The 28,000-nt window shown below is 45.8% G+C and overlaps 1 protein-coding gene and 1 long non-coding RNA gene across 5 annotated transcripts in view; one reads left to right on the forward strand and one right to left on the reverse strand.

Annotated features, from left to right (window-relative positions):
* Nucleotides 1-28,000, reverse strand: part of gpsm1b (G protein signaling modulator 1b) — a 298,729-nt gene that overhangs the window by 247,597 nt on the left and 23,132 nt on the right. For 2 of the 4 annotated variants that reach the window (XM_078226261.1, XM_078226258.1), the window contains exon 2: nt 19,838-19,940. In XM_078226261.1, the coding sequence (XP_078082387.1) occupies nt 19,838-19,940 (103 nt within the window). Of the gene's footprint in view, nt 1-11,644; nt 11,678-19,837; nt 19,941-20,087; nt 20,212-28,000 lie in introns of those variants that run through there. The other 2 variants (XM_078226259.1, XM_078226260.1) reach the window with 2 other exon arrangements.
* Nucleotides 21,017-21,688, forward strand: LOC144502403 (uncharacterized). Its single transcript, XR_013499335.1, has 3 exons — nt 21,017-21,074; nt 21,469-21,510; nt 21,541-21,688. It is a non-coding gene; the product is annotated as an uncharacterized LOC144502403 (long non-coding RNA).

Raw genomic sequence — 28,000 nt, forward strand, 5'->3', positions numbered from 1 at the left:
TTCCACATTCTCCTCCAGATAAAGGGTCTGGCCAAGGGAACTCGTTTGTGCCCGACTTCTTGTGGGATATATTGAAGACTGTTTTGTCCAGTCCCACAGGACCCTCTCCCTGGTCTCCAACTGTTGGTGTCGATATCTTTTCATGCTCTCACCCATCCTGCGAATTTAATTAAGTTTAGTTCCAATTTTAACCCGACCCTTATCATTAAGTGGCTCCTACTCTATAGCTGCCCTTCACATAAAAAAAAGTTCTCGATCCTGATCTCTAGGGTTTGCTGACATGTCTTAAAAGTCCACTGACACTCCCATGTGTTACAATTCAGGTCAGAAACTCCAAAGTCTTTTTATGAAGTCCACCTGGATCACACGTTTTGCAATTTGAATTTGGCTAGGGTGAGCAGGAGATGTTTCACTTCAGGTATGATTCAACTGACCCACTAGGGAGCTTTTATCAAACAACGGTTATTTAAGGATATAGTTAACAGGTATAGAAAGAAAATTAGCAATAACTTTTACTAATTATAAACACGAAAGAAAAACCATGATATTGTACAACCTTCAATAAATATGAAATGTTCCAATCAAATAAACTTCCCTGCACAAAATCCTTGCCACAGGTTTAGCACAGAAAATACGAATGCTCACATGATCCTGGAACCTAGTCCCTTGGTTGGATGCTGCAAATCTCTTGACGCACACACAGACAAGCTTGGAGTCAGATCAGCTTCGCAAAACACCAGGGAGAGAGGGACTCTAGATACTAGTTAGCAAAAACACCAACAGCAGAATTTTCACTCCAGGAAAACAAGAAGCCTTGCTTCCAGCGAGCCAGCTGGATTTCCAATACCAAAGAGAGAGAGAGAAAAACACCGCTTCTCAGTCCCATGTTCACACCCCTTCTAAACTAAAACTGCAGCCAGCAGCCAAACTGAAAACGAAACCTTGAATTCTTCTGGGGAGGAATCACCCAACTTCGACTTCATAGAACCTACAGTATAGAAGCAGGCCATTTGGCCCATCGAGCCCGCACCAGCAATAATCCCACCCAAGTCCTATCCCCGTAACCCCATATATTTACCCTCCTAATCCCCTGACACTGAGGGGCAATTTTTTTTTATCATGGGCCAATCAACCTAACTCGCACATCTTTGGATGGTGGGGGGGAAACCAGAACATAGAGGAAATCCATGCAGACACGGGGAGAACATGCAAACTCCACACAGACAGTGACCCAAGGCCAGGATTAAACCCGGGTCCCTAGCGCTGTGAGGCAGCAGTGCTAACCACTGTGCCGCTTATGGAAGATTATCAATCTTCCCCCTCACAAGGTAGGGTCATTAAAGATCCCAGAAAGTACTCGAGGCCCAGAGTAAAAATAAACAAAATCCCATTTAAGCCATTAAAGCAGCAATAAAAAGTCTTTTAACTAGATTGCCGATGCCTCAATTAAAACAAAAGGCCTGCTTACAAATTGCAGAGAACATGATTTGAAAAAAACCCCACATTTCTTAAAGGTAGACTAGCGTCACACAAGAACTGAGATTGCACTCTCCACAGAAGCCATCAGACCTACTGAGATTTTAAGCCTTTTTCTGTTGTTGTTGGAGATTATACTTTTTTGCCACCAAACTTCCAGTGTGGGCTTAATTCTCAACTTCCAGTTTTCTGTTAAATCTGCTCTGATGCCACCTTTAATACAAAAGCCTCTCGTCTAAAATGTTCTTTTTACCCTCAGGTGAGGATAATCCTCCAGCCAGCTTGGTTAGCAGGACCCTGGATGGGGGTTGCCCCATTGCCACTTTTCTGCCTTTGCCCCCTTCACCCACCCTTCTTTTGCTGAGCAGTGGCACAATCTGTCAGTGCCAGTCCTGCACATGAGCCTCCTCATTTGATTTTTAAAATTCATTCATGGGACATGGATGTTGCTGGCTGGCCAGCATTTATTGTCCATCCCCGGTTGCCCGAGGGCAATTCAGAGTCAACCACATTGTTGTGGCTCTGAAGTCACATGTAGGCTAGACCAGGTAAGGACGGCAGATTTCCTTCCCTCAAGGACATTCGTGAACTAGATGGGTTTTTCTGATAATCGACAATGGTTTCATGGTCATGAGTAGATTCTTAATTCCAGATATTTTTAAGAGAATTCAAATTCCACTACCCGCGGTGGCAGGATTTGAAGCCAGGTCCCCAGAACATTAGTTGAGTTTCTGGATGAATAGTCTAGCAATAATATGACTGGACCATCGCCCCTCCGATTAAAACCCCATTGCCATACACTTCCCTTCCTTCTCCCCTCATGTCCTTATCCCTTGATGCTGAGATGCTGCTGCCCCAGAGAGTATGGAAATAGGGTTCAATGTCCCAGGATAAAGGGTAGTCCATTTAGGGCTAAGGTGAGCAGGAATTTCTACATTCACAGGCTTGCAAATCATTGGAATCCTCCACCCCAAAGGACTGCTCAAATGTTGGATATATTCAAGAGTGAATATATTTACTAAGGGCATCAAGGAATGTTGGAATAGGCTGGAAAAGTAGAATTGAGTTTGGAAACTAGCCTTGGTGTTATTGAATGGTGGAGCAAGCTCGAGGGACAGCATGGCCTAACGTTGCAACTATTTCTTATATTCCCATTAAATGCATCTTTAGAAGCAGCACAGTGGTTAGCATAGCTGTCTCACAACGCCAGGGACCCGGGTTCAATTCCAGCCTTATCTGTGTGGAGTTTGCACGTTCTCTCCACGTCTGTGTGGGTTTCCTCCGGGCGCTCCTGTTTCCTCCCACAATCCAAAGATGCGCAGGTTAGGTGAATTGGCCAAACTAAATTCCCCTTTAGTGTCCCAAAAAATGTATGTTCGGGGCATTTGTGGGGTAAATGCATGCGGTTACATAGATAAGGCGGGGGCGGGATGGGAAAGATGCTTTGTCAGAGAGTCAGTGTAAACTTGATGGGCCAAATGGCCTCCATCTGCACTGTACGGATTCTATGAGATCTTTGCTATTTGCCTCAACACCTCCTGGCGGTAGCAAGTTTCACATTCTAACTAATCTCCAGGTGAAGATTAATCTGAAATCCTTATTGGAGACTATCTTATATTTATGATCTTATTTTTGGACTCCCCGTGGAGTTTGCACATTCTCCCCGTGTCTGCGTGGGTTTCCTCTGGATGTTCTGGTTTCCTCCCACAGTCCGAAAGATGTGCTGGTTGGGTGCATTGGCCGTGCTAAATTCTCCCTCAGTGTACCCGAACAGGCACCGGAGTGTGGCGACTCGGGGATTTTCACAGTAACTTCATTGCAGTGCGAGTGTAAGCCTAGTTGTGACTAATAGATGTCTTGAGTTAAAGTTAATTTATGTCCACCAATCCTGGGAAAGGGTTGTGTGTCTGAAGTGTTGACCCTTGCCCACTTCACAGAATCTCTCTGGCCCACATATTTTGAGCATTTTGTGTGTTTTTGTTGGTCTTTGGGGAATGTATATTGGCTTGCAATTTTCCAATACTGGCATTGTAATGGGATAGCAGCTATTAATCTCATCACTATGGTAACAGTATGGTGAATACAGTTCAGGGAAAAATACCATGATGACTACAAAACAAACAAACAAGGCAAGTTCCTTGTATTTGACGCTATGTAACTGAAGGAGAATTTAACGATAAGTGCAAGCCTGCCTACATTTAACTACGTAGGAAACTCAAAGAATTAAATTACGCTTTGGGTAAATCTCCCAGCGGTTCTCTAGGGCATTTATCCCCAAGGTCATTGACACATGCCAGCTATTTACGCAAAGGCTCGACAACTGCTGCAGAAAAATGAGAATAGTTCAGGACAGGACACGACCAAACCATCAAAAAACTATGGAACAGAAACCAAGAGCTATGCACCATGCTACACTACAATACTTAATTTATCAGAATAGAAAAGGACTTAAATCAACTGTGGTTATCACTTGATTCAAATCAATAATCTTTGTGAAACGTGTTGCGCATCTTGCTTTTGGGCGAGATGTTAAATCAAAGCCCTGTCTGGTCTCTGACGTGAGCATAAAAGAACCCATGGCAACGTTGTGGACTCACCTGAAGAAGGGGCTTAGAGCTCCGAAAGCTTGTGTGGCTTTTGCTACCAAATAAACCTGTTGGACTTTAACCTGGTGTTGTTAAACTTCTTACTGTGTTTACCCCAGTCCAACGCCGGCATCTCCACATCATGAACGTTGCACAGAACAGCAAGAGATCAAGTTATCCCTATTGTCCCATTCAACATCGAAAATCAGAATTGTTGGTCGTTATCAGATTGTTGTTTGTGGGAGCTTGCTCTGCGCAAATTGGCTGTCACATTTTCTGCATTACCACATTGACTACACTTCAAAAATACTTAACTGGCTGTCAAGTACTTGGAGACATAGAGGTTGTGTAAGAGGCTATAATACAAGTCATTCTTTTACAGCACATTCTGTTTGCCATTCACAGCTGACAAGGCCAGAAGCAAACTTCTTCCCAAGGAAGAATACAGTGCATGTTATTTCCTTTTCAAAATAGTCACACAGACGCAGGCTCAAGGGGCCAAATGGTCTACATCTGCTCCCATTTCCTTTAAAGCCAAGGTTTTACTCTTTACATCACTCAAGACCCTAACCTAAAAGGATCAGCAGTCACTTAGGCGTTGCTCAAAAAAGGTCTGAGAAATGAACTCCAAGTACATCACCTTAAAATTTTAAAATATTTTGAAACATCAACGGTCATTATGGTTGGCACAGTGGTTAGCACTGCCGCCTCAGAGCGCCAGGGACGCGGATTCGATTCTCGGCTTGGGTTGTCTGTGTGGAGTCTGCACGTTCTCCCTGTGTCTGCGTGGGTTTCCTCCAGGTGCTCCGGTTTCCTCCCACAGATCAAAAGACGCGCTTGGTTAGGTGTATTGGCCATGCTAAATTCTCCCTCAGTGTATCCAAACAGGTGCCGGAATGTGGTGACTAGGAGATTTTCACAGTAACTTCATTGCAGTGTTAATGTAAGCCTACTTGTGACCCTAATAAATAAACTGTCTAAACAATGCATGAGGCCAAGGATTGGTAATATATGTAACTTTCCTCAACTAACTAGTTCTGTGTTTGAACCTTCTTTTCCTCCTCAAGACAGTAACCCGTGAGGGGATCTGTGCTGACCCCTACTGTTACCTCCTCCAGGAGCTCACTCTTTTAGCAGGACTCGCCAGTCCTGTTGGATAATTGCACACTAGTTGCCGTCATAGCCAGCTACACACCAATCTTCATCAATTTTGTAAAGTTACAACAGCAAAGGAAAGAGCTCCAAAGGTTGGAACAAAGAACAGTACAGCTCTGGAACAGGCCGTTGGGCCCTCCAAGCCTGCACCAATCATGTTGTCCTATCTAGACCAACTGCTTATATCCCTCTGTTCCCCCCGGTTCACGTGTCTAATCAGAGAAAACTGGGGGAAAATGCACAGCAGTCCTATCAGCATTGCAACAGAAAGGTAGGCGAACACTTCCTGACCCTTCCTTATAAGGGTTGACATGGGAGAGATGATAACATAGTGGTAATGTCTCTGGACTAGGAAGCCAGATGCCCAGGCTACGCTCTGGGGGCATGGGTACAAACCCCACCATGGCAGCTGGGTGAAATTTAAATTCAATTAGTAAAAGCTGGAATTGAAAGCTAGTCTCAGTAATGGTGACCATGAAACTATCACCGATTGTCATCAAAAATCATTCACTGACTTCTTCCAAGGAAGGAAGTCTGTCGTCCTTATCTGGTTTGGCTTACCTGTGACTCCAGACCAACAGCAATGCGGTTGACTCGTAACTCACTCCAACAAGCTACGCAACTCAAGGGCAATTGGGGATGGGCAATAAATGCTGGTCTCGTCAGCAATACCCACATCCCAAGAAACAATTTTTAAAAACTAATCGATGTTACTTAAATCCTGAAATACTCTACCTAACAAGACTGTGTGTGTACCTGCACCACATTGGACTGCATCAGCTCCAGTGCAATTAAGGATAGGCAATAAATGATGGCCTTGTCTTCTGTGTTCACATCCCATTAATGTTAAAAAATATATACATGCTTTCCCCAGTCTAGCCCAAGCGTTTAAACACAAGTAGTCCATTGCACTGCCAATGGAGCCCAGCTAAGGAGGTGCAACTGGTGAGGCAATTTCTGTTGTGTCACTTCTGCATCACTCAACCATCAGAGGAGAAACTCGAGGCCAAAAAAATGATAGAGGAACTATTTGGATTTGTAATTTTTGAATGAATGTTTTACTTTATTGAACAGCTGCGTTATCGCAATACTCGTTGATGTGTGCTGATGAAACACATTTTCTAATTTGCGAAGTAGTTCAGTATCTGTTAACTGTAAATAAAAATCAATTAAAATAGGGAATTCCGGACAAGTTTATGTACTAAAGTGGTTAGAATGTGAAATTTGCTACCAGAGGGAGTAGTTGAAGCAAAAATAATTGAAAATGACTCTTGATAAGCACATCAAGGGGAAAGAGGGGAGGATATTTTGATATGACCAACAGCAATGTGGTTGGCTCTTCACTGACTCCCAACACGCCACGCAATTCAAGGGCAATTGGGGATGGGCAATAAATGCTGGCCTCGTCAGTAATACCCACATCCCAAGAAAGAATAAAAACTAATCGATGTTCCTTAAATCCTGAAATCCTCTACCTAACAAGACTGTGTGTGTACCTGCACCACATTGGACTGCATCAGCTCCAGAGACCCTTTAATAAGGGCAGGTGGTGATTCAAGTAGAGTGTAAGCACCTGACACAGATGAGCATCTCTGTGCTGTAAAATTCAATGCAACTTGTTGGCAGAATTGTATCACATCTCTCTAAATCGCTCGAAAAGAAACAGGAAGCACTGAAGAAAAAATAAACATGTTACTTTTTTTTTTTAAAAAGATGTTCTCACTTTATTCCTTTCCCCTCTCCTCAAAGGCTGTGTGTGTTATGGATCCACTTGCATTTTGAAAAAAAAAAGGATTTTAAATATCTATATATGTGCATGTATGATTTTCTGCCGGTAATGAATGGAGCACGAGTCTTCGATTTCTGGAGACTCCAGAACAACTCTGGGGGGTTGGAAGCTTCAATTTCCTCCACTATGGTTTACGGCAGGCTTTTTGTGGGCGGCACAGTGGTTAGCACTGCTACCTCACAGCGTCAGGTTGGCTTGGGTTACTGTCAGTGAGGATTTACACGTTCTCCCCGTGGGTTTCCTCCCACAGTCCAGAGATGTGTGGATTAGGTGCATTGGCCATGCTAAATTGCCCTTAGTGTCCCGAGATACGGAGGGTTGGAGGGATTAGCGGGGTAAATATGAGGGGATCACGTGAATAGGGCCTGGGTGGAGTTGTTGTTGGTGCAGACTTGATGGGCCGAATGGCCTCCTTCTGCACTGCAGGGATTCTATGATTTTCAAAATGGGGGTCGCAGCCCGCGGGTGGGTTGCAAGCAGGTGTATAAAGGGTCGTGAAGTTCCCCAAAGATTGCCTGACACAAACTCAAAGAATCACAGTGCAAAAGAGGCCCATTGAGTCTGCACGACACACGAGAAACACCTCTCTCCCACTTGGCCCATAGTCTTGAATGTTATGACTTGCCAAGTGCTCATCCACGTACTTTTTAAAGGACGTGAGGTAACCTGCACTCTGCCACCCTCCCGAGCAGTGCATTCCATACCGTCACCGCCCTCTGGGTAAAAATATTTTTCCTTACATTCCCCCCAAACCTCCTCCCCCTCACTTTGAACCTGTGTCCCCTCCTGACAGACCCTTAAACTAAGGGGAACGCTGCATCCTATCCACCCTGTCCATATCCTTCATAACATTGTACACCTCAATCAGGTCGCCCCTCAGTCTTCTCTGCTCCAACGAAAACAATCCAAGCCTATCCAACCTCTCTTCATACCTTAAGTGTTCCATCCCAGGCAACATCCTGGTGAATCTCCTCTGCACTCCCTCCTGAGCAATCACATCCTTCCTGTAATGTGGTGACAAGGACTGCACACAGTAGTGCACAGGCTACTCTAAATGTAGTCAAACCTCTGCCACAATTTATACTCCCTGTAGTCTCTGACCATAAGAGGCAACAATGAGCAGGTGAGCATGCCTTGCACATCTGCTTGGCACCAAACACCCTGTATATAAGGGCTTTTGACAGAAATTCACTTGGAGTTGAGCTTTGTTCTTTTCTTTTATTCATTTGTGGGACACGGGTGTCGCTGGCTGGCCAGCATTTATTGCCCATCCCTAGTTGCCCTTGGAGGGCAGTTGAGAGTCAACCACATTGGCTGTGGCTCTGGAATCACATGTAGGCCAGACCAAACTAAGGGGTATAGCCTCAAAATAAGGGGAAGCAGATTTAGGACTGAGTTGAGGAGGAACTTCTTCACACAAAGGGTTGTGAATCTGTGGAATTCCCTGCCCAGTGAAGCAGTTGAGGCTACCTCATTGAATGTTTTTAAGGCAAGGATAGATAAATTTTTGAACAGTAAAGGAATTAAGGGTTATGGTGAGCAGGCGGGTAAGTGGAGCTGAGTCCACAAAAAGATCAGCCATGATCTTATTGAATGGCAGAGCAGGCTCGAGGGGCCAGATGGCCTACTCCTGCTCCTAGTTCTTATGAGTATTCCATCACACTCCTGACCTGTGCCTTGTAGATGGTGGATAGGCTTTGGGGAGTCGGGAGGCGAGTTACTCGCTGCAGTATTCCTAGCCTCTGACCTGCTCTTGTAGCCACTGTGGTTCACTTGTGAGCAAGACAAGAAGACAGAGGACTGTGGACCATGGATCATTAAGTTACAAGAGATGGCCAGAGACATTAATAGGCAGTATACCTACTGGCCAGATCTCACATTGGAATCTGCTTGAAAGCTGCTCTGTGGAGTCCACGACCAGCTGAGGAGCAGCACTCCGAAAGCTAATGGTATTTGCTACCAAATAAACCTGTTGGACTTTAACCTGGCGTTGTTAAAACTCTTACTGAGTCCACGACAGGACAGAGCAGTGCTACTGTTAGTTCTGTAGAGCGCGCCACGAACTCCGGTGAACAGCCTACGAAGAAGAAACTAAAATCAGGGACAAAGCAGTATAAAAGGTGATTTCTTGAGGTACGGTTTTGCTAATTGTGCCAATGCAAATCAGGATCCAAAGCCTGTGTGACACACAGGGAAATATTGGCGAATGAGCAAACATGGCTTACGTCCCGAAGCTTGGCCTGTTGGCAAAAGTGGGTCTTGGGGAAGAAAAAAAATTATAAAACACTGCTTCACTCCAGCAGTCATGACAACGAGTTGCATAAACTCTTTCAACTCATTAGGCCCTAAAATCTGAGTTCAAACTTCTCTGCCTCTCTCTGCTCAAAAACATTCCTCAAATCTTGGGGAGGCAGTGGTATGGTCACTGAACCACTCATCCACGAACCCAGGGTAATACTCTGGGGACCCGGGTTCGAATCCCACCATGGCAGATGGTGAAATTTGAATTCAATGAAAAGTTGGAATTCAAAATATAATGATGACCATTGTCGAATGTCGGAACTCATCTGGTTCACTAATGTGCTTTAGGGAAGGAAATCTGCCGTCCTTACATGGTCTGGCCGACATATGACTACAGACCCACAGCAATGTGGTTGACTCCCAAATGCCCTCTGAAAGGGGAGCAATGGATGGCAATAAATACTGGCCCAGCCAGCAACGCCCACATAGTGTAAAACTAATTTTTAAAAACGGAGCTTCAGGTCACTTGTCCTAATGTCTCCTTTGGTTTTTTTTTGTTCTGACTTTGCTTTTGAGGTGGAAATGCCGGCGTTGGACTGGGGTAAACACAGTAAGGAGTCTAACAACACCAGGTTAAAGTCCAACAGGTTTATTTGGTAGCAAACGCCACTAGCCTTCGGAGCGCTGCTCCTTCGTCAGATGGAGTGGAACAGAGGGATGTTTTGAGAACAGAGGGATGCTTCTCTATGTTAAATTTGCTATATAGATGCAGACTGTTGTTATAAATCTTAAAGGACGCAATGATCAGTGTGGCTGTTAAGTTACCCAGCTTTATGGCAGTAGCTGGGATGTACTGTCCAGGCTTTGCTCCATGGTGCTCTCGTACAAGGCCGTAGCGAAAAAATTCAACAAAACCTTCATGTGCATGACAAAACATTTTTACAAGGGAGCGTGGGCGATGACCTAAATGAAGCCCTTCAAGACGTGGGCTGGTTGTTTCGAACACAACTCCCAAAAGATTTGGATTACACGCATGAAAGCGTGTGTTACTGGTCACACATGTGCTTCCCGTGTGGGGCCAACAAATGACAACATCAGCCTCGTGCACAAGTTACACTCCAGGTACAAAGTCAGAAATTGCATAACTGCAGCGGTCGAGTTTCCTGCCGATCCCTTGCCTTTAACGTTTTGCAACGTTGCTTCTCTTTATTGCAGCTGGACTCAACAGCCCGAAACCAAAGGCAGCTTTACACATGAAAAGTAGTGAGAGTGCTGCCTGAAAGCAGCTGATTTGAGTCAATACACCTCACCAGCACGTCTTTCAGACTGTGGGTGGAAATCGGAGCACCCGGAGGAAACCCACGCAGACACGGGGAGAACGTGCAGACTCCACACAGACAGCGACCCCAAGCCAGGAATTGAACTCGGGTCCCTGGCGCTGTGAGGCAGCAGTGCTAACCACTGTGCCACCGTGTCTGCACGTTCTCCCCATGTCTGCGTGGGTTTCCTCTGGGTGCTCCAGTTTCCTTCCGCACTCTGAAAGACCTGCTGGCTAGATGCATTTGTAAGCCTTACTTGTGACTAATAAATAAACTTTAACTTTTATCCAATGCAAGTTCAGTTCATTTGACCAATGCTGGGAATATTGACAACCACAGAGGAATCAATACCGACAGCGACGTGCCGTGTTTTTATTAAGGCCGTCCACTTAATCGGTCCCTTGGGCATTGTCCTGAACATTAATGCAATGATAACCAATAATAATTAGCATCAATTGCATTCGATTGTGCAAGTGACACCAAGGTCTGGAAATACATTCATTTTGTACCGACTGCTGAAAAAAATGGGGGGAGCGAGACAGCACGCAAAGTGAGGAATGTGGTGCTGAATATTAATGTTTCTCACATACAAACCTTGCACAAAATGACTGCAGGGTGAAGCAGAACTTAAAATGGCTGGAAAGTAAAAGGGATTCCTTTCCGATAGGTTTCGCTCCGCTGGGTAAATCACTCACGGCGTGCAGGTGAAGCTCACCAGAACACCTGGCTCAAATCAAACTAAACAGAGAGACACACATTCAACATTATGGGGCAATGTCAATGCATCTCGACTCAACTGGTGTCCGGCAGAAGAATAAGGTCTTATGAAAACAGAATAACCTAACTTAGCACCTCATGCCTATTAACATCTTACATTTCTCGCAAAATCACAAGCCCAGCTTTTAAAATAATGCTTGGTAAATCAATGCAGAACTTGGAAATCATAAAGACCTCATTTAATGCTACAAGGAAAAGCAATCATGGACCAGAGTAAAATCCATGCAGTAAGACAGCACTGATAATGGAGCCAAGATCTCTGAGAATAGGTGTCCATACACCGCAGCTGGATGCCTTCTTACCTTGAGGATATCTTCCTTGTCGTTAGTCTCGGACTCTCATCGCTAGGAAACAGAGCCATGGAGTCATCAGTCTGTCTACCTTGTACCACAGAAAGGCGGCAGCGGTCAGTGCAATAAGTCACCTGCTTCCCCCCTCCACAGCTGTTAGCACTCCCTGTTCAGGATGCACGGTCGCACACCAAAGCAAGAGGCATTAGGTAACAGAGAAAGCCACACCCCACTGTTTCCTGACATCATCTGGAACAAAGCTCCCCCCCCCAATCCACCCACATCGGGAGGTCAGTGGGAGGGAAAACTAACCATTCAGGCAAAAGAAAATACAACCTCCTGCCGCCTGGTTTCAAGAGATCAATGAGCTTTTTCGATCTTTCCCCTTGGCAGCTCAGTCAGCCGAACACAATTCATTAATTAGCCGCTTATCAGCCTTTGTTGTTCCGCACGTGTGTTTCACCTAAACAAAAGCAGTAGCAGGGAGACGGCTGCAGGCAGCAAACCTCCCCCCACCCCGCCAGCTACAGGTTTCTCGTTGACAAACTCACTCAAGTCCACAACCCTACATCAAATACACTTCAGGAGCCCCGTCCCTGTCACAGGCTCCAGAGTAGGGAACTAAAGCTCCGATCTGACGATCATTACTGCCGGGAGTGACTGTGGCAAATAGCACACCGATGCATAATAAGGGTTAGCGAGATAAATTCATACGAGGGAGAAAGAAATAGATGCACATGCTAATAAGATGAAATGAAGGAGGCTGGGAAGTGCCTTGCCTGAAGCATTAACCCAGTACAGGTTAATTGGGTTGAATGGCCTTTTTCTGTACTGTAAATTAGAGGATCATAGAATCCCGACAGTACAGAAGGCGGCCATTCAGCCCATTGAGTCTGTCCCGACCATAATCCCACCCAGGCCCTATTCCCGTAACCCCCATTTACCCTCTAATTCCCGACACTAGGGTCAATTTGTCATGGCCAATCAATCTCACCCACACATTTTTGGACTGTGGGAGGAAACCGGAGGAAACCCACGCAGACACGGGGAGAACATGGAAACTCCACACAGACAGTGACCAGAAGCTGGAATTGAACCTGGGTCCCTGGCGCTGTGAGGCAGCAGTGCTAAACCACTGCATCACCGTGTCGCCATGATCGACAGCACACAAACAGGCCATTCTGCCCAACCAGTCCATGTCAGTATCTGTGCTTCACTCGAGCCCCACCCCCACCCCATCTTTTCTCATGTAAATCTACCATCATAACCTCTACCCTTCTCCCTCATATTCATGGAACCATAGATTCCCTACAGTGCAGAATGAGCCCATTGAGCCTGCACCAACAACAATTCCACCCAGGCCCCACCCCCCCACGTGTTTACCCTGCTAACCCTACCTTGACACGAAGGGTCAATTTAGCATGGCCAATCAGCCTAACCCACCCATTTTTGGACTGCGGGAGGAGACATGGGGAGAACATGCAAACTCCACACAGACAGGCCAGCATTGAACCTGGGTCCCCGGCGCTGTGAGGCAGCTGTGCCAACCACTGTGCCACCGTGCCTCCAATATTCTTATCTCGTTTCCTCTTAATGGTATCGATGCTATTTGTTTTTAATCACTCCTTGTGGCAGTGAGTTCCACATTCTCACCACTCTCTGGGTGAAGAAGTTTCTCCTGGAATTTCCTAGCAGACGTTAGAAAGAGGGCTGGAGGGAGATGTGGACCCCGATATCAAAACACTGATGAACCAAAGCCAAGTCAGAAGTGGAATTACATATTAAATCACGACAGTCAAATAATGGACACAAGAATTAAGAAATAAAGGATGTTTTAAATAGTTGGAAAAGTGGAGGCCTTGGACATTGGAACACCTGCCCCCCCCCCCACACAAAAAAAGGGGAGGCCATTCAATCATGCCAATCAATTCAGCCACTATGGATAAGCTATATCTGAAATCCATTTACCTGCCTTTGCTCCATATCTTCCGATACTCTTCCCTGGCAAAAGTCCAGCAATCTCAATCTTGCAAGCTCCATCGCTCCCCAGGAATCACAGACCCAGGGGAAGAGACAGCAGTAACCATTTAGATCCTCAAACCTATATAGCCCAATGCGATCATGCCTGATCTGTGACCTAACTCCAAATACCCACCTTTAACTCCATAACCCTCAACACCTTTGGATAACAAAATCAACTTTAAAGCAAACACTTTTAACACTTTAAACACCATTAAATCTTCTAAATGAAAGAAATGGGAGAATAGGAGAATCCTGGGGAACATGTCAGAATACCGAGCTCTACCTCCACCTCACCCCCCACCTCTCTAAAGTCCTCCACTGTCTCGGGAATTGTTTGATTTCTTGCCCGACAATCCAATAGGGCGGCATGTTGGCACAGTGGTTAGCACTGCTGCCTCACAGTTCCAGAGACCTGGGTTCAATTCCCGCCTCGGGTCACTGTCTGTGTGGAGTTTACACGTTCTCCCCATGTCTGCGTGGGTTTCCTCCAGGTGCTCCAGTTTCCTCCCATAGTCTGAAAGATGTGCAGGTTAGGTGCATTGGCCAGGCTAAATTGCCCCTTGGTGTCCAGGGATGTGTAGGTTAGAGGGATTAGTGGGCTAAATGTGTGGAGTTGCGGGGATTGGGCCTGAGTGGGATTGTTGTCGGTGCAGACTCGATGGGCCGAATGGCTTCTGCTCTGTAGGGATTCTATTCTATGAGAACATTGCCCGACTCTGCCCTGGCCTCTGCTCAAATGCTACCAAATATATATCCATGCCTTCTTTATCTTAAGATTTCAATATTTCAACACATTTCTAGCATCCTAAAGCCTGCTGGCCATATCCTAACTCAATCGGTCCTGTTAACCTCTCTCATTCCTGACCTACATTAGCTCCCTATTATTTTCAAAGTTCTCATCCCTGTTTTCAAATCTTCAAAGTCTTGCTCCTCCCCATCTCTAACCTGCTCCAGCCGGGCTACCCTCCAGAGGTTAACACAGCACAGAAACAGACCATTCGGCCCAACCAGCCCAAAGCAATGTTGATGCTCCACTCAAGCCTCCTCCCATCTTCCCTCGTCTAAATCTATTCTTGCAACCACCTGTGCCCTTCCCCCTCAAATACGTGTCTCGCTTCCCCTTAAATGCATCCATTCTATTCACTTTTAAGTTTATTTATTACTCATAAGTAAGGCTTTCATTAACACTGCAATGAAGTTAATTTCAGTGCAGTGAAATTCCCCTAGTTGCCACAGTCCAGCACCTGTTTGGGTCAATGCACCCTAACCAGCAGGTCTATCAGACTGTGGGAGGAAACCGGAGCACCCGGAGGAAACCCATGCAGACACGGGGAGAACGTGCAGACTCCGCACAGACAGTGACCCAAGCCGGGAATCGAACCCAGGTCCCTGGCGCTGTGAGGCGTCAATGTTAGCCACTGTACTGCCGTGCCAATTCACTTCAGTCACGTCCTGTGGTGGAAGGTTCTGCATTCTCACCACTCTTTAGATAAAGTATCTCCTGAGATCCCACTGGATTCTTGGTGACCATTGATGGCCTCTAGTTATTATTGTATACATTGTACTTGTGAGGCTAAAAGCAAGTGGGGTCACAGAACATGGGTCGGTTGCAGTCAACAAGGCAGGTTTATGGAGAAGTTATTCATGTAGAAAGGCTTTGGTTAGACTGACTGAAAGCCTGTGAAGCAGCTGATGACATCATTTGATTTATTGTCACATGTATTGGGATACAGTGCAAAGTATTATTTCTTGCGTGCTACACAGACAAAGCATACCTTTCATAGAGTAGAGAGGGGAGAAGGAAAGGAGAGGGTGCAGAATGTCGTGTTACAGTCATAGCTAGGGTGTAGAGAAAGATCAACTTAATATTTGGTACATCCATTCAAAGATCTGGTGGCAGCAGGACGTAGCTGTTCTCCAGTCGGTTGGTACGTGATCTCAGACTTTTGTATCTTTTTCCCAATGGCAGAAGGTGGAAGAGAGAATGTCCGGGGTGCATGGGGTCTTTGATTATGCTGGCTGCTTTTCCGAGGCAGTGAGAAGTGCAGGTGGAGTCAATGGATGGGAGGTTGGTTTGTGTGATGGATTGGGCTACACTTCACGATCCTTTGTGGTTTCTTGTGGTCTTGGACAGAGCAGGAGCTATCCCAAGCTGTGATACAACCAGAAAGGATACTTTCTATGATGCATCTGTAAATTTGCTGAGAGTTGGAGCAGACATACCAAATTTCTTTAGCCTCCTGAGAAAGTAGAGGTGCTGGTGGGCTTTCCTAACTATAGTGTCGGTGTGGAGGGACCAGGACAGCTTGTTGGTGACATGGACACCTAGAATCTTGAAGCTCTTGACCATTTCCACTTCATCCCCATCCCCATTGATGTAAACAGGAGCATGTCCTGCACTACGCTTCCTGAAATCGATGACTATCTCCTTCATTTTACTGACATTGAGGAAGAGATTATTGTCGTTGCACCAGTTCACCAGGTTCTCTATCTCTAAGGTTCCTTCGGCAGCACCTTGCAACCAGATATTAATGACAATACGATGCATAGTACCACTCAGGTAGTACCACTATCAACACTGTGAATGTTACCATTGATAAGAACCTGAACTGGATAAGCCAAATAAATACTGTGGCTACAAGAGCAGGTTAATGCTGTGAATCATGTGGCAAGTAAATCACCACTTGATTCCTCAAAGCCTGCCCACCATCTACAATGCACAAGATGAGGAGGGCATTGGACTGGGGTGGGAACAGTAAGTTGTCTCACAACTGTAGGTTAAAGACCAACAGGTTTATTTGGAATCGTGAACTTTTGGAGCACTGACTCACCTGATGAAGGAGCAGTACTCCGAAAATTTGTGATTCCGAACAAACCTGTTGGTCTTTAACCTGGTGTTTGTGAGACTTGTTACTGTACAATGCACAAGTCAGGAGTTTAATGGAATACTCTCCCTGCCTGGATGAGTGCAGCTCCAACAACACTCAAGAATCTCAACACCATCCAGGGCAAAGCTGTCCACTTGATTGCTACCAGTTCCAAAAATATTTAATCCTTCCATCACTGACGAACAGTGGAAGCCTTGTGTACCATCTAAATGATGCACTGCAGGAACCCACCAAGATTCCTTCGGCAGTACCTTCCAACTGGGCTTTAATGACAATACGAAGCACAGTGAAATTATAGGCCAATAACCCATCGCTTCATAACATTGAATTATAATGGAAAATATGCATAACACTGTATAGCGCACAAAGCTGGGAATCCAAAATAAGCAGCTGGTAGTAGGATGAATATTATACTTAAGTTTGTGGTTGATTCGACATAATGGTTCACAACAAGCACCAGAACATAATCTGGCCAGTGCGTGAATAATCTAGTGTGGGAGGGAAAGAGGACAGAGAGTATATGAAATGCAGAACACAATGTGCCTCGGGAGAAGGAGCCATAGTAAACTCACACAACCATTCAAACTGACACGTTCACCGAGCAACACAATACGAACACTGATTTCTTAAATCCCATTGAGCTGTGCACAATGTCACACAAACAGTGTGTTTCCGAAACATTTCATTCTGCAAATAGTCCAGCTGGGTCTGTCCCCAACCAAAAGAACCTCGTGTTTATTTACATTACATTATCCACAGAATTGAAATAGCATGCTGGTGTTTTAACATTGCTCTTGCAAGGTCAGCATGCTTTCATAACAACTTCAAAGTTTCAATCACTTCACCGCACAAATTCACTGAGAGAATTAAAATACTGATGGTAGAAATACGACAGATTGATAGTAACTGATCATTTATCATGATAAACATCAACTTCTCGGTTGACCAGGGACTATGACTGGTGGAATGAAGTCATCAAGTTGCCCAAAGGCAAAGAGGACATTGTAGCTCAGGGGAGGGGGGTCAATCAGTGATCAATTTGTTCACGTTCCTGAACAAGCACATTGCAAGCACAATTGTGCCAAGCACACAGTAAGCAAGGCATTCCCCACGCATTAAAATGCATTAAGCACAAGGTAGGGAGAGTACCTCAATGGGTAACTGTGGACCACAATGGGTTGTGACCATTAAGTTTCTCAATCATAGCGGAGAGGAAAAAACGAAGCATTTCTCAGGCTGAATAACATGGGTCATGTTGCATTTTTTGACATGAAAAGATTTGAATCTGGTGTCAGCAGCTCACAAAGGCTCCTGAGACAGCAGCTTCCAAAACTGCGACTGTTACCATCTACAAGGGCAGCAGATGCATGGGAACACCACCAGCTCCAAGTCATTCACCATCCTGACATGGAAATATGCTCCTTCACTGTCGCTGGGTCAAAATTCTTGAACTCTCTTGATGAACCCTGTTGGTGCATTTACAGCACATGGACTGCAGCGGTTCAAGAATGCAGCTCACCAACACCATCTCAAGGGCAATTAAGACATGGGCAATAAATGCTGGCCAAGCCAGCAATGCTCATATCCTACGAAAGAATTTTAAAAATGGGTCATAAGACGTCCAGTAAATGTCAGCCAAGAACAAAATATCTTGATCAATTTGGCAAATTACTTTCATCATTAGTTGACAAACTATTGACTGACCAGCCTTCCTGATTGAGGAGACATTTAACAGTCCTTTGCCAATGCACCATTAAGAATGATTAAAATAAGCCAATTACAATTTGCCACATCAAATTCTGATGAGCCAATTCACAGAATAATGTGAAATAAGCTGATTTTACGGGAAAAAAATTTGAAACTTAATTTGAATTAAAAAAGAAACAGAATGAAGTCACACACCTTCCAGTTTCTTGGTTTACCAGAATCACCCTCTTTTATGGAAACATTGTGTTACTTGGGTACAAGGTTATGGTGATAAAACAGACAAGTTATTTTTGATGCCAGATTAGTGTTCCTGAAACATTCAAATCATGATGCAGAATTTTCTTTCAAAAGGGAATGTAGCATACTGTTCACGCTACAGAATTATAAAAGCATACAACACTGGATGAGGCCATTCGGCCAATCATGCCCATGATGGCTTTTGTAAAGCTATCCAATTAATCCCTCCCTCTTTCCCTGCAACTCTAAATTTCACCGGGCTGCACGGTGGCACAGTAGTTAGCACTGCCGCCTCTCGGCGCCAAGATCTGGGTTCGATTCCCAGCTTGGGACACTGTCTGTGCGGAGTCTGCACGTTCTCCCCGTGTCTGCGTGGGTTTCCTCCAGGTGCTCCGGTTTCCTCCCATAGTCCGAAAGACTTGCTGGTTAGGTGCATTGACTGTGCTAAATTCTCCCTCAGTGTACCCAAACAGGAGCTGGAGCATGGAGACTAGGGGATTTTCAGAGTGACTTCATTGCAGTGTTAATGTAAGTCTACTCATGACATTAATAAATAAACTTAAAGTTTCCAAGTCTTTATCCAATTCACCTATCGACTCTACTTTTATCTTGCTTTCAGGTAGATTATAACAATACGCTACATAAAAATTCTCATTTCCCATCTGCTTCTTTTGCCAATTGCCTTAAATGTGTGACCTCAATTTGCCAACATTCAACCACTAGAAATAATTCCTCCCGATTTGTTCTATGACAACACATCATAATTTTGAACATCGCTGTTAAATCTCCTTTTAAACATCTCTGCTGCAAGGAGAATAATCCCAGATTCCTCAGTCTCTCCGCTGGTCCGGTATAGTTATTTGAAGGTCTACAAGGAGTTTCAAGGTTCTTGGCAATCATACACGAGTCGGACTTGGTGGTGGGGGGGCGGGGAAGCAAACAGGATTTTTGCTTCCTTGTGGAATAGGTGTCTGTGCTGACTTCAGACAAGAACAAACTTGAGTCGGGCTTTTGTGCCTTTCCACTCACCCACCATTGTGAAATGGCTCATCAGAATTTGATGTCTAGGTTTGCATAAAGAATTACCAGTCAGTTGGGATGTCAGATGGAAGATAGTATCCACGGAAGTAAAAGCCAATGAGTCAATACCTTCAGGAGGTTTAGGGAGGGGAGGGGGAGAGAATAGGTGGTGGGTGTTTGGACAGAAATGATCTGAGCTGAATTCAACTGCAAACATTAATTACATCATATAGCAAGTGGAGGAAGTGAAGCAATCCCTTCGCTTCACAGTCTCTCACCTATCATGGTATGTGGTTCCAATACACCCACGCAACAAAAGGTCCACACTTACCGATTACGAGGTGAACACCCTCTCTCCCAGTTCGCCATCTCAGCTTCAAACAAGACCAGTCCATTCATCACCGCCCCATTCATCACCGCCCCATTAGCATGTGCTGCAGAGAAAACAGAACCTATTAATGAAAAACTCTGTTCACATTATGGACAACTATCTCCCAACATCACTGTGTCAGCCAATGAGTTAGAAGTGGGCAGAACATTTAAGTTAAAGCTTACTTTATTAGTGTCATAAGTAGGCTTACATTAACACTGCAATGAAATCACAGTGAAAATCCCCTCGTCACCACACTCCGGCGCCTGTTCGGATACACTGAGGGAGAATTTAGCACAGCCAATGCACCGAACCAGCACGACTTTTGGACTGTGGGGGGAAACCGGAGCACCCGGAGGAAACCCACGCAGACACAGGGAGAACGTGCAGACTCTGCATAGACAGTGACCCAAGCCGGGAATCGAACTCTGGCCCCTGGCACTGTGAGGCAACAGTGCTGACCACTGTGCCACATATGCAGGACTCACGACAAACAGAGTCTATTTCACACCAAACAAAGTCTAAAAAGAGTATTTCAGAACTACAGCAAACAGAGCTCATGGTTCAAACTACAGCAATGTCTTTTGATAAAAGCAAGGTTAATTCTCCAGATAACACAGTGATTGGAGAACAGTTACACAACCACAAGTTCTGTGCGTAAAGTCGATCCCAGTCACATGTTGCAGTGCGATCTGCAGACATGATTGATGGGGGTGGGGGGGGGGGGGGGGGGGGGAAAGAGTTACCCAATCACCTCCATTCTGGGTGGGTGCAGTGGTGTCACTATCGGCAGCTGTTTATGGGTCCCTCCAGGAGCATTACACATTGAAGAGAAACAGTAGTGAACTGTTACGGAACACTTATTCTTTTACCAGAAGCTGTCTGAACGCAGTGCTTAATGGATCAGTGCCAGGTTCAGCAAGTCATTGCAATCTATTTTGGCAAGTCATCAACTTTCAGTTGCGTAGGTTCCACTACCCATCCAAGCGACAGATCATTTCAAAGTAAAAAAAATGATTCCACAGTCTGGCACGGTGTCAATGTCACCACCTGCCCCATCCAAAAGAAAATTGAATCACCAATTTTTCTGGGAACATTCCCCACCCACCTCAGTGAGATACTTGCACCAAACCTTCACTCATGAGGGTCGCTTCAACTTTGCTGTCCCTTGATGTGCAGATGCCGGCGTTGGACTGGGGTGGGCACAGTAAGAAGTCTCACAACACCAGGTTAAAGTCCAACGGGTTTATTTTGTATCACGAACTTTCGGAGCACTGCTCCTTCATCGGGTGATTGGTGAGCAGCCTACCTCTCCACTTACCTGATGAAGGAGCAGCGCACCAAAAGCTCATGATTCCAAATAAACCGGTTGGACTTTAACCTGGTGTTGCTATCTCTTAACAATCCTTGTGGAACCCGATGGCACAAATGGCGGCCAGTTGGCTCAGTGTGCTTGTGTCAATTCTTTGAACGAACTATCCAAATTAGCCCCAATACCCCGCTCTTTTCCCCCCAACGGTCGTGCAATTTTATCCCCATCATGGATTTAACCAATGCACTGCTGAAAATTCCTACTGAATCTGTTTCCACAGATATCTGCAGCCCACACTGCCGCATGCGACTGGGATCGATTTGTTTCTACAGCCCATTCATAGAGTCAGAAGAGTTTTATAGCACAGAAAGAGGCCCTTTGGCCCATCACATCTGCGCCAGCCATCAAGCACCTATCTATTCTAATGCCACTTTCCAGCACTTGGTCCGTCGCCTTGGCATTCTGGGTCATAACAAATTATTGCATTAAAAATCTCTTCCTCACTTCACCTCTGGCATTTTTCCCAGGTGAGTACAAGGCGAAGGATAACTTTGAAACTCTCAGCTGCCTTTGAACCTTGAAATCCTTGCACTTGGACCAAAGAAGTGCATTACAATTTTGGGGCTTTTAAATTAAATATTCTACTTGGGTTCTCAGTATCACCACTCACATATTGAAGGGGTTCCCCCAAGTAGGCTGGAGTGTACCTTTACCTGCTCAATATCTGGGTACATCGGCATACCATTCAGTGCGTGAATTAAATTTTACTCCATTACTGTCATATTTCTGATGAAACAGACATTTATATAACAACAGGCAGGCAAAAGTGCTTAAAAAAAACAGAATAGTTCAATCAATATAGACTTTACTCTCAATTTATTAAAAGAGCAAAGGAGCTTCTCCCCGAGCTATTTATTAACACACAGGCATCGTTGTTCACTTCTTAGATGGCAAAACTTAAATCGCAGTGACACTTTCTTTCAGCAGTTCCTCAGCTTGCTTTAGACTATCTACTGATCTTAGTCTCATCCAGGGCTCCGGGCAATAAGTCTCCAACCATAGAGATGTCCATCAAAGTCGTATCCACATCCTTGGGCACTTCAGAGTCAAAGCAAACCAAGATTATTCGGGGTCAGAGTAATCCAGCAGTGATGCATATTCAACCACACATGGTTTGTTTATACATGTTCATTCTAATGATGTGAGCCCCACTGGCAGCAAGGCCAGAATTTATTACCCATCCCTGATCACCCTTGACCGACTGGTGGTGATCCCACCTTAGGGTCACAGAATCCCTGCAGTGCAGAAGGAGGCCATTCGGCCCATCGAGTCTGCACCGACCACAATCCCACCCAGGCCCTATCCACGTAACCCCACATGTTCACCCTGCTAATCCCCTGATATGAGGGTCCATTTAGCACGACCAATCCACCTAACCTGCACATCTTTGGACTGTGGGAGGAAACCAGAGCACCTGGAGGAAACCAGATACGCAGATACGGGGAGAATGTGCAAACTCCACACAGCGACCCAAGCTGGGACTCGAACCCAGGTTCCTGGCGCTGGGAGGCAGCAATGCTAACCACTGTGTCACCCAAATATTGAGAACATAATTTGAGAGGACCGTTAACATACATGATCCTTTTCAAGATGGCACTGGAACAAAGCAACTTCTTGCAAGCTGTGCCCAGCATACCTTCTAATTCTATCTTTTACTCTCGTTCTATGCTTCTAAAACTTAATTTTAACTCTTTTAAACTCTCTGACACTGCTCTAATTCAATTTCTTCTTTCTCTACACCCTAGCTATGACTGTAACACTACATTCTGCACTCTCTCGTTTCCTTCTCTATGAACGGTATGCTTTGTCTGTATAGCACGCAAGAAACAATACTTTTCATTGTATGCTAATACATGCGACAATAATAAATCAAATCAATCAAATCCTTGGTCTTATAAAGTGCTACATACAGATGAACAGCGAGGAAGTTGCCTTCATAACCTTCATAAAGCAATTCATCAAAGATCCTTAGTCAGCACCTTCCAAACCCACGACCACTTCCACCTAGGAGAACATGGGCAGCACATACATGGGAACACCACCACCTGCAAGTTCCCCTCCAAGCCACTCACCATCCTGACTCGGAAATATATTCATGATGTGGAGATGCCGGTGTTGGATTGGGGTAAACACAGTAAGAAGTCTCACAACACCAGGTTAAAGTCCAACAGGTTTATTTGGTAGCAAAAGCCACTAGACTTGGGAGCGCTGCTCCTTCGTCAGGTGAGTGAGGAGTTGTGTTCACAAACAGGGCACATAAAGACACAAACTCAATTTACAAAATAATGGTTGGAATGAGAGTCTTTACAGGTAATTAAGTCTCAAAAGGTACAGACAATGAGAGTGGAGAGAGCATTAAGCACAGGTTAAAGAGATGTGCATTGTCTCCAGACAGGACAGTTAGTGAGATTTTGCAAGCCCAGGCAAGTCGTGGGGGTTACATGAACCCAAGATCTTGTGCTTAACCCTCTCTCCACGCACATTGTCTGTACCTTTAAGACTTGATTACCTGTAAAGACTCGCAATCCAACCAATATTTTGTAAATTGAGTTTGTGTCTTTATATGCCCTGTTTGTGAACAGAACTCCCACTCACCTGACGAAGGAGCAGCGAGCGCTCCGAAAGCTAGTGGCTTTTGCTACCAAATAAACCTGTTGGACTTTAACCTGGTGTTGAGAGACTTCTTTCTGTGTTTATCCCAGTCCAACGCCGGCATCTCCACATCATGACTACCATCGACACCGCAAACTGCCGGCTCCAAGTGGAGAGGATCTCCAAGAAGATCACGCATATCGATACAGACATCAAGTTTCTACAAAAATGCAAGAAAGCAGACAAGATACCGAAAGGATTACAGATCACGAACCCACTCAGGTCAACCTATAACACAGACTACACTGAGAGGCTTTGCCGTCGCACCTCTCTCGCACTCCTCAATCACCTCATACACCAGCTCTACAGCAAACGCCGCATCCTGGAAACCAAGATAGAGTCCATATTCTCAACTTGCGCTCAGGACGCAGACCAGCTGCGAAACTCTGCCAAGCAGACGAGACAACGGAACTATGCCATCTACATGCACACCAAGAACAGGAAACTTGAGAAAATCGACATCACCACCAGCAGCAACCAAGCCTCCCCCGGTACCAACAGTAGAAAACAGTACCACTGCAGGGAAGTCCATTGTCAACTTGTCGGACTACACACTTCAACCAGATGAAATCGAAGTTCTCAGCCGAGGGCTCAATTTCTGCCCCACCACCAAAATAGACCTCATCAGTCTCACAGGGACACAGAGGAATTCATCAGGCGAATGAGGCTGTGGGAGTTCTTCCACAAATCCCAAGAGGCCAACAGCAAACACAATGAGACAGCCAATGAACCGGAAGAGCCGACAGAGAGATCCACAGTGCAGCAACCTAAGAGGAAAGAGTCGAATTGGACTCCTCCGGAAGGCCACTGCCCTCGACTTGACATGTATGCCCAAGCCGTCAGGAGGTGCGTCAACCGCACTCACAAGACAGCCCCAAACATCACCCAAGCACAACGCAAGGCCATCCGTGCTCTCAAGACCAACCGCAACATTGTCATCAAACCAGCAGACAAAGGAGGGGCCATCGTCATACTGAACAGAACGGATTACTGCAAAGAAGTGTACCGACAACTGAACAACGAGGAACACTACAGACAGTTACCCACAGATCCGACCAAAGAACACACCCGTCAACTCAACACTCTGATCAAGACCTTTGATCCAGGCCTTCAGAGCACCCTCCGTGCTCTCATCCCACATACTCCCCACGTTGGAGATCTCTACTGCCTCCCGAAGATACACAAGGCAAACACACCCGGCCGTCCCATCGTATCGGGCAATGGGACCCTGTGCGAGAACCTCTCTGGCTACGTCGAGGGCATCCTGAAAGCCATTGTACAAAGAACCCCCAGCTTTTGTCACGACACAATGGACTTCCTACAGAAACTCAGCACACATGGAGCAGTTGAACCAAGAGCACTCCTCGTCACAATGGATGTCTCGGCACTCTACACCAGCATCCCCCATTGCTGCAACTGCCTCAGTACTCAACGCCGACAACTGCCAGTCTCCAGATGCAATTTTACAACTCATCCGCTTCATCCTGGACCACAATGTCTTCACCTTCAACAACCAGTTCTTCATCCATACACACGGAACAGCCATGGGGACCAAATTCGCACTTCAATATGCCAACATCTTGATGCACTGCACAGGACCTTCAACCGGTGCTATACACTAGATACATAGATTACATTTTCTTCCTTTGGACTCATGGTGAACAATCATTGAAACAACTATATGATGACATCAATAAGTTCCATCCCACCATCAGACTCACATGGACTACTCTCCGGAATCGGTTGCATTCTTGGACACACACATCTCCATCAAGGATGGTCACCTCAGCACTTCACTGTACCGCAAGCCCACGGATAACCTCATGATGCTCCACTTCTCCAGCCTCCACCCTAAACACGTTAAAGAAACCATCCCCTTCGGACAAGCCCTCCGTATACACAGGATCTGCTCGGATGAGGAGGATCGCAACAGACACCTCCAGACGCTGAAAGATGCCCTCATAAGAACAGGGTATGGCGCTTGACTCATGGATCGACAGTTCCGACGCGCCACAGCGAAAAACCACACCGACCTCCTCAGAAGACAAACACGGGACACGGCGGACAGAGTACCCTTCGTCATCCAGTACTTCCCCCAGAGCAGAGAAGCTATGACATCTTCTCCGGAGCCTTCAACATGTCATTGATGAAGACGAACATCTTGCCAAGGCCATCCCCACACCCTCACTTCTTGCCTTCAAACAACCGCACAACCTTAAACAGACCATTGTCCGCAGCAAACTACCCAGCCTTCAGGAGAACAGTGATCACGACACCACACAACACTGCCACAGCAACCTCTGCAAGACGTGCCGGATCGACACAGATGCCATCATCTCACGTGAGAACACCAGGTACATGGTACATATTCTTGCAACTCGGCCAACATTGTCTGCCTGATACGCTGCAGGAAAGGATGTCCCGAGGCACGGTACATTGGGGAGACCATGCAGACGCTACGACAACGGATGAATGAACACCGCTCGAGAATCACCAGGCAAGAGTGTTCTCTTCCTGTTGGGGAACACTTCAGCAGTCACGGGCATTTGGCCTCTGATCTTCAGGTAAGCATTCTCCAAGGCGGCCTTCACGACACACAACGACACAGAATCGCTGAGCAGAGACTGATAACCAAGTTCTGCACACGAGGACAGCCTCAACCGGGATCTTGGGTTCATGTCACACTATCTGTAACCCCCACGACTTGCCTGGGCTTGCAAAGTCTCACTAACTGTGGAGACAATACACATCTCTTTAACCTGTGCTTAACGCTCTCTCCACTCACATTGTCTGTACCTTTAAGTCTTGATTACCTGTAAAGACTCGCATTCCAACCATTATTTTGTAAATTGAGTTTGTGTCTTTATATGCCCTGTTTGTGAACAGAACTCCCACTCACCTGACAAAGGAGCAGCGAGCACTCTGAAAGCTAGTGGCTTTTGCTACCAAATAACCCTGTTGGACTTTAACCTGGTGTTCTGCGACTTCTTAATCGGAAATATATTGCCATTCCTTCACAGTCACTGGGTCAAAATCACAGAATTCCCTCCCTGACGCCATAATGGGTCAACCCACAGCACGTGGGCTGCAGTGATTCAGGAAGGCAGCTCACCACCACCTTCTCAAGGGCAACTAGGGATGGACAATAAATTAAATGCTGGCCAGCCAGCGACACCCATGTCCCATGAATGAATAAAAATAAATAAATCTCTGGTTCGGCCTCAGCTGAAACTGTGTTCTGTTCTGGGCATCACGCTTCAGGAAGAATATCGGGGCCATGGAGAAGGCGCAGAGGAGCTTTCCAAGATTGGAGAAGGCGCAGAGGAGCTTTCCCAGATTGGAGCAGAGGTTGAGGGACTTCAATCGTAAGGAGAGCTGGGATTGTTCTCCTCTAAGGCGATAACATTAAGGGATGGTTCAGTGAAGGAGATGGGGAGAAATTGTTTCTACTTGCTGTATCCAGAGAACACAGATTTAATTTGTTATGTTTAAGCATTGCAATCTGGAACGCACCACACCACCACTCCCCACACCACCACCCCCCGTCCCTCCAAAAGGGTTGTAGAAGCTGTGTCAAAGGTAATCTTCAAAACAGAATTACATAAATACGTGCAAGAAAATAGTTGCAGGGATATGGCGTAAGAGTAAAAGGACTGGAACTAATTGTACAGCACTTCAAAAGAGTCACAACGATCTGAATAGTCTCCTGCTGTACTGTGCAACTCCACTAGCTTTGAGGTGCCTGCCGGAAACAGGAGTAGGCCATTCAGCCCCTCAAGCCTCTAACTGAACTCCACCATTCAATTAGATTATCTACCTACCTCAATGCCATTTCCCCATACCAACCCCATTAGCCCTTGATGTTCTTCACTAACTAGAAATCTATCCATCTCAGCCTTGAACATATTCAGTGACAATCTCTCCACAATCTCTGGGGCAGACAATTCCAACAATTCATAGAATCCCGACAGCTATTTGGCCCATCGAGTCTGCACCGACCACAATCCCACCCAGGCCCTATTCCCGTACCCCCACATATTATTTGCTAATCCCCTGATACGAGGCCAATCAACCTAACCCACACATCTTTGGACTGAGGG

This window comes from Mustelus asterias, chromosome 13, assembly GCF_964213995.1.
Source record: "Mustelus asterias chromosome 13, sMusAst1.hap1.1, whole genome shotgun sequence".
NCBI lineage: Eukaryota > Metazoa > Chordata > Chondrichthyes > Carcharhiniformes > Triakidae > Mustelus > Mustelus asterias.